A 7552-nucleotide genomic window follows, 5' to 3' on the forward strand; every position below is an offset into this window, starting at 1 on the left:
CCTCGAATTTGCTCTCGCACAGACTCTTTCAAAGAACTCGTCCTGATTCCAGGCTTTCTTGTGCTTTGTCCTTGATGAACGTTTTTGCATTGTCTGAGTAGATTACCTTGCATAATCCCTCCTTGAGATGAATCTTTTTTAGAGCTAACAGGAATTTCTCTGTGGACTGATCTGAGACCAGTTCCAAATGCACTGCTCTGGGTTACCGCACAAGTGAACAGTGCAATGTATGACTTCTTCACAGACCCATTTTCTTTCACATAGAGCGGTCTGCAAAATCCACACCTGTGACTTCAAATGGTGGCGATTCAGTTATTCGTCTTTTGGTAAAGGCGCAGTGACCGCTGTCCGGCTCTTGCCTTGAATCTTTTGACACTATACATCTTGCCACTGTGCTCTTGACTAGCTGCCTAGCACGCAAGATCCAGTATCGCTCTCGTGATTTGTACTAGAGTGTCTCTTGCTCCAGAATGCATCACCTTCTCATGGTGGTACTGTATCAGCATTTCTGAGTATCTGTACTTGTTGGGCAGAACCCATGGGTGCTGCCTCTGTGTGAGAGACTGTGAAGCTGGACTGTTGCAGTCTTCCTCCTACACTGAGTAGTTCGTGTTCGTCCAGGAAACGGTTTCAGTTTTCTGATTTTACAGTCATTGTTTAGGCTTTTTCCTGCCTTCAGTAGTTTGATCTCCTGTCCAAAACTCTGTTGTGTGTGTTACCTTATCCAGTACTTTTCTGCATCGAACAGTTCGTCAGCAGTCAGTTCACCTTGTATCTTTATGGTGTACGAGCATTGGCTATGAATCTTTATCCAGGCGGTGACTCTGAACACTCTTTTCAGTTTGCTGTACCTTTCAAGCTCCAACACAGGTTCAGGGATGTCTGTGCTGTTTGCTGCGAGTTGTACAGTAACCGAGCAGCTGGACTTGAGTTCTATATTCACCTCTTCCGGAACCTTGTTATCATCAGTCTCTTCGGACTGATTGGGTGATATCAGAATTTGGGTCCATTCCACCCATAGCTCGCTCTGTGTCAAGTTTCGAACAGTTTGTCCTCTTGTAGGGAGGTCAGTGGATTAGTTTTCCCTTCAATATGTGACCATGACTCTGGATTGGTCAAGGACTGGATCTCCGTCACTCTGTTCGCAACAAACTGTTTCATTTCTGAGCTGAGCTGCAAATCCAATGCAGCACGATCAACGAGTCTGTCCACATTTGGATCTGTTTTTCTTCAATTTCAGTGTGGTCATCAAGTTGTTTGCGAGTCGCTCCAATCACAGCTCCCATGAGCTCCAGGCGTGGCAGCGTCATTTTCTTGAGTGGGGCTACCCTGGACTTGGAGTCAACTAGACTTGTTGTTTCCCTGCCTTGTGATTCACCTTGAAGTAAGCTACTGCACTGTAAGCCTTCACTTGCATCACAGAACACGTGTAGTTTCTGGGTGTGGCTATTCTGTGGCCGCATGTCTGTTCTGTACCACCTTGGTATGGTGAGCTGGTGTAACTGGGGTAGTTCTGAACACCACTGTTGCCATTCTCGTATCAGATCAGGCGGTAATTCTTCGTCCCAGCTGAGTCCCCTCTCCACATTTCTGGAACATGCACTTGATCCTGATGGTGAAGGGAGTTAAGAAACCAAGAGGGTCGAAGATACGTGCAGACGACTGTAGAACACTTCTCTTTGTGTTTTCCTTTTGCTTTAGAATGCTCAGTAGCGGCCTGAGATCAAACACAAAGTCATCCGTTTCCGGTCTCCATACTAAACCTAAAGCCTTCAGCACTAATCCTTGTGTTTCTAGCGTCAACGGGTGGTCAGTTGTCGTACTCTCCTCACATTTTGTTTTTAATTCAGGAGAATTGGTCATCCACTTGCAGAGGTCCATGCCTGCAATCGACAGCATTCGCTTTGCAGGCAGTTGTTGTCACAAGGTAAGCCTCTTCAACATTGCGTGAACTTGCAATGAAATCATCTACATAGAGTGACTCTCTCAGTATCTCTACAACTTCTGGTTGTTCTGTTTCATATTGTTTCAGGTGCTTCCTGATTGTAGCTGCCAGCAAAAATGGACTTGGGGAAGCTCCAAATACCACTCTTTTCATCCTCAGCACACGCAGCTCCTCTTCATTTTCTCCCCTTGGTGGGCCTGTGAGCCATAGAAATCTCACGGCGTCTCTGTCTCTCTCTGCTAGGGATATCTGCAGGAAAGCTTTCTTGATGTCTGCCATGAATGCGATCTCATGTAGTCTGAACTTTATCAGAACGCTGAGCAGATCCAGATTCAGGTTCGGTCCTGTGAGTAGACAGTCATTGAGGGATGGACAGCCATCTTCATGGGACGAGGCATCAAACACCACTCTCAGTTTTGTTGTCACCTTATCTTCTCGGAGTACTGCATGGTGAGGTAAGTAGTATTTTACGTTGTCTGCACTTGATGCGTTGTCCTTGGGCACGTCCTCTGCCATATCCTGTTGTAAGTAGTCCTCTACCACTTCATTGTATCTGCTGTACAACGTCACATCCTTCTTCAGTCTTTTCTTCAGACCTTCAAACCGTTTCTTGGCGATTCTATAGTTGTCTTTGAGTTCTGGCATTTCTCGTTTCCATGGCAACTCCACGTGGTATCGACCATCTTTGAAGGTGGTTGTTTCCTCGAACCTCTGTAGAGCCTCAGTTTCCTCTGGGTTCTGTGTTTTCTCGCTTATAATACCCAGAGACTCAAGCTCCCAGAATGCATGCAGTTGTTTGGAGACTAGTGTGTCTTCAAGTGGGATGAACATGCAAGTTGCCTCGGCGACACTTGACATGAACACGGGTCCCTGCACCGACCATCCAAAGGTGCTCTCTAAAGCAACCAGCGTCTCCGTCAGTCGCTCCACTCTGCCTGATACTATCTGCCAGTAGTAGTCTGCTCCTATCAGGACAGAGAGTTCAGGATCATTGTCATCTCCTGGAAAGTCTGCAAGCTGCAGTCCCTTTCTATTGAGCTCATGTCGAATCTGTTCACCAGGAACCTTCATCACAGCTGTGCACACTTGTGGGGTTTCAATTGCCTCTATCTCTATTCTCTGCTGTTTGTCCCAGACATTCTCCAAGATGACTTTCACTGTGTTGCGTTGGGACGTTGCTGGGGCAGAGGAGCCAAACGTGTGAAGAGTGAGTGCCTCTTGTCTGATTACTGGTAGCTTCAAGCCCTTCACAAGGTTTTCATGTATGAAGCTTCTCTGACTGCCTCCATCTAGTAAGCAACAAGCTATCTTCCTGCCCGATGGGCCTTCTACCCATGCCTTTGCCGTTTGTAGCAACACAGTGTTCTGTCCATCTGGTTTCATCTTCACTGAATGGGGAATAACTGAGGAAACAACAGCATCTGCAGAAACAGTAGGGGGTTGCACCTCACTCCTCTTACTGGTACACACAGCAATGTGATGTCTGCTTCCACATGTTGCACATGACACATCTTTGACTTTACAGAATTTTGCTATGTGTCTCTGTCCTAAACATACAAAGCATCTTCCCATTTTCTTTAGTTTCTCTTTGCGTGCAGCAATATTGTGGTCAGGGCAGTTTTCTGATTTGTGGTCTGCACTGTCACAGAATAGACAGTTTTGTTCCTTCTGGCTGGCTGTATGCAGTGCTGCAGCAGAGGGCATGTTGGGTCTTTTTGTTTTCATTTCATTGGAGAAGCATGACTTGTTCCATGGTTTGCTCTCTTTCTGTTGGTTGCATGATCTTGTCATTTGTAGCGCTCTCTCCCTGCTCTGAACCTCCTTCTGTAGGAAACTGATAATCTCAGACACTTTCCATTCATCATCTACTCCCCTCTGACGACTATAGTCAAGAGCTATGTCCTCTGGAATCATCTGCAGTAAGATTGGGCATAGTAGGCTTCCATAGGTTTCTGACACTACACCCAGTGATTCCAGGCTCCTAATCTGAATTTCACATTCATCATATAGCTGCCTCAATGCATTTAGATCAGAGGATTTCTTCACAGGGGTGAGATTCAGCAGCTTTGACATATGAGCACTAATCACAAGATCTTTCCTTCCAAATCTGCTCTTGAGTAGAGCGATTGCATCATCATAGTTACTGTCTGTTAACATCAGTCCTGCTACTGCCTTTGCAGCTGGTCCAGTGAGATATGTTTTCAGATAGGTAAACTTCTCTTTATTACACAGTGAATCATTGTTGTGAATAGCAGTCTCATACTGGCTCCAAAACTCCTGCCACATACTGACATCTCCATAGAATGTCTCAATAATCAACTTTGGTAGCCTTACTGATTGTCTCTGTGATCTGTTGGAGTTAGCGTCACTCACCCTGTTGGAGTTAGCGTCACTCACCCTGTTGGAGTTAGCGTCACTCACCCTGTTGGAGTTAGCGTCACTCACCCGTGCTGCTAGTGGATTGAGATCCTGGTTTTTCTTTATCACTCGTTGTGCACGGCTCTTAAGCATGATAATGCGCTCTTTGTAATCCTCCGTGTATGCAATCTCTGCCTCCAATCCGTCCAATGGGGTTAACTGTTCAATTCCACGATCAAGTTCAAACAAACTGTTCTCCTTAGCTAACAGCAATTCCAACAATGTACTCAAGTGATCGGTATCCGGATTCGACTGGGATATTTCCACGTCAATCTGATTCAAAATCCGTGTTGTGGCACCTCGAATGGTACCCCGCTTTCGTCTCATTCTTTCGGTTTCATGCCGACGTTCCTCCTCAGCCATTTCAGCTGCTTCTTCGTCGCAGCTCATATCCCGGGTTTCGGCACCAAAATATAGAATAACTATCTTCAAAGTAATGACTCGGGACGTCAGGTTTGATATGAAAGCTTCTTTTAGTAATAATTCTTGATCACGTTACATTTAACAATTTTAGATTCTACAGAGCAATGCCAGTAAGATGCTAGCGTAAAGTGGCCAAATAATCACCTGTTAATTGCACTTAACTAGCGCGTTCACTCTCTACTTCCTGTCGCAAGGCATTCTGGAACTTGCAGTCAAAAGCGTAATTCAATACTAACCAATACAATTACATATGTAAATAACTGTAAAGAAATATCTTTAGATACAGCTCAATGAATTAACTTAAACATTAACTCTGTAACACATTAAAGTTACAACAGGTACAGAGTGAATGGAGGAAGGGGATGTGGTACGGTACAGAGTGACGGGGGGATGTGGTACGGTACAGAGTGACGGGGGGGATGTGGTACGGTACAGAGTGAATGGAGGAAGGGGATGTGGTACGGTACAGAGTGAACGGGGGAAGGGGGGGTGTGGTACGGTACGGTACAGAGTGAACGGGGGAAGGGGGGGGGGGTGGTACGGTACAGTGTGGAAGGGGGGTGTGGTACGGTACAGAGTGAATGGGGGGGTTGCAGTACGAAGAGGACAGGACACTCAATGAAACAATGCTATAGCTACAGTATACAGTATCTTACCTAATAGTAGGCCCTTATATGTTTCCAACAACTGACTTTGTTTTAATGCAAATGTTTTAATTAATCTATGTTTTCTGTACTGTAGGTTGGTCCTTTACTGAATATGATGATCCAGGGCCGATATGACCAGGGATTCAGCTAGAGCACATATGTCAGAGTCAAGGCCCGCGGGCCACATCCGGCCCGCGAGAAGGTTTTTTACGGCCCCTGGGATGATCTTGATTTATTATTAGAACCGGCCCGCAGACCGCAGCAAGCCGGCAGCCCGCAGATCTTTTACACGCACCAATACTACATTTCCCACAATGCAACGGTGACGCACCGAGCAGTAGGCTGCTTCATTTCAATATTTATTGGCACAGCAGTCGTCAGCATCACAGTAAAATTAACTTTCAGATACCCATCAAAAATGGCAAAACGGAAGGTGGACACTGAGAACCGGGGGTTTCAAACAAGGTGGGAGTCGGAGTATATGTTCACGGAGGTAGCTGGAAAACCTGTGTGTCTTCTGTGTGGAGAAAGTGTGGCGGTACTGAAAGAGTATAATCTGAGACGACATTATGAAACGAAACACGCGGACAAAAACAAGAATATGGACATGGAACAAAGGCTACAAAAGGCTAGATTTTTGCACTTTATTTTATTGTATTTCAATCCAATTATATTTTAAAAATATTTCAGTTGAGTGGATGATAGAAAATTGCTATTATTGTTTTTTTCTTTGAAGTAAATTTAGCCCACTTTTGCTAAAATAGAAAATATAGGCTACTGATGGTGCCTTGAATACCGGTTTCTTTCATTTAATGTTCATGTTATGGGGATTTTTATATAAAGGAAATTTGTCTTTTGTGTCTGTTGAAAATTAAAGATTACTGACAGAGCCATAAGAAAATATTGCTTTATTTATCTGATCATATTGGAATATATTTGTTAGGTTTTCAGTAGGTTCAATTAGGTTCACTAGACTATATGCGTCATTTAAAAATTTTTCAATGAACATTCGAACAGTCCGGCCCTCGGCTTGTAGCTAAATTTTTTATTTGGCCCTCCGTCCATTTGACTTTGACACCCCTGAGCTAGAGGTACTGCCGCAGAACTGTTGCCAAACTGCTGCTTGTGTGTGCGTCAAGTACACACGCCTGATTTGTGTGTATGTAAGCGAGCATGTGTGTACGTATACGTGTGTGCGCATTCGGACTGTCAAGCTAGCAGTGCATGGCAACACTGAGTGACCTTGAGAGACTTGGCCAATCACACTTTCTGCTCTGCTTTGATTGTTTGGGAACCATAGTCATCGCAACTTCAGCCACCAGTGGGAAGACAATAGTGGATGGACAGATTAGCCATGGACACCCACATGCAGTATGCTGTCAGAGTGATACTCAGTTGATGAACTGTGTAAACTACATAATGTAGAGTTGTGGTATTTGTGTGTGAGTCAAGTGATAGGCAGCCGTGTAGGTATCAAAGAATAACCCCAAAATACCCTCAAGGTGGAAGTTGCCCCAAATTAATCGCTGATGCAGGGTAAGATATTAGACATTTTATCATCGCAGCCAATAGGATTGGGGTTGGGATAATCTGATCCTAGATCTGTAGTTGGAGGCAATTTCTACCTTGAGCACTTGAACCACTAAAGAGTGTGTGTTGGGTGATTTGTTACATCTGAGTCGTAACCAACCAGAAACTCCCATCCTCTATTCAACCCCGCCTCCTGTCATTACAGTTTGTAACCATAGCAACACAACTGTAGCTTGATTTATTAAATACGAATAGCTCCCCTCAGATATAACATACACTCACCGGACAGTTTATTAGGCACAATCTGAATTCTTCGGGGCATTCTACAAGGTGTCGGAAACGTTCCACTGGGATGTTGGTTCCTGTTGAGCCGATGGCGTCACGCAGTTGCTGCAGATTGGACGGCGGTACATTGATGCTGTGAAACAGCCCGTTCCATCTCATCCCATAGATGCTCTATAGGGTTGAGGTCTGGGGACTGTGCAGGTACCTCAAATAAACTGAACTCACTGTCATGTTCCAGGTGATGTTTTTCCACTCCTCAATTGTCCAGTGTTGGTTATCACGTGCCTACTGGAGCCGCTTCTTG

General features: G+C 45.0%; 1 protein-coding gene across 1 annotated transcript in view; it reads left to right on the top strand.

Moving 5' to 3' along the window:
* Window positions 1-5675, top strand: part of LOC120046624 (hypoxia-inducible factor 1-alpha inhibitor-like) — a 59497-nt gene extending 53822 nt beyond the window's left edge. The window contains exon 8 of the mRNA XM_038992009.1: window positions 5528-5675. Coding sequence (XP_038847937.1) covers window positions 5528-5584 — 57 coding nt within the window. The 3' untranslated portion in view covers window positions 5585-5675. The remainder of the gene's footprint in view (window positions 1-5527) is intronic.
* The last annotated feature ends 1877 nt before the right edge of the window (window positions 5676-7552 follow it).

The sequence above is a fragment of the Salvelinus namaycush genome, chromosome 4, assembly GCF_016432855.1.
Source record: "Salvelinus namaycush isolate Seneca chromosome 4, SaNama_1.0, whole genome shotgun sequence".
In the NCBI taxonomy this organism is placed as follows: Eukaryota; Metazoa; Chordata; class Actinopteri; order Salmoniformes; family Salmonidae; genus Salvelinus; species Salvelinus namaycush.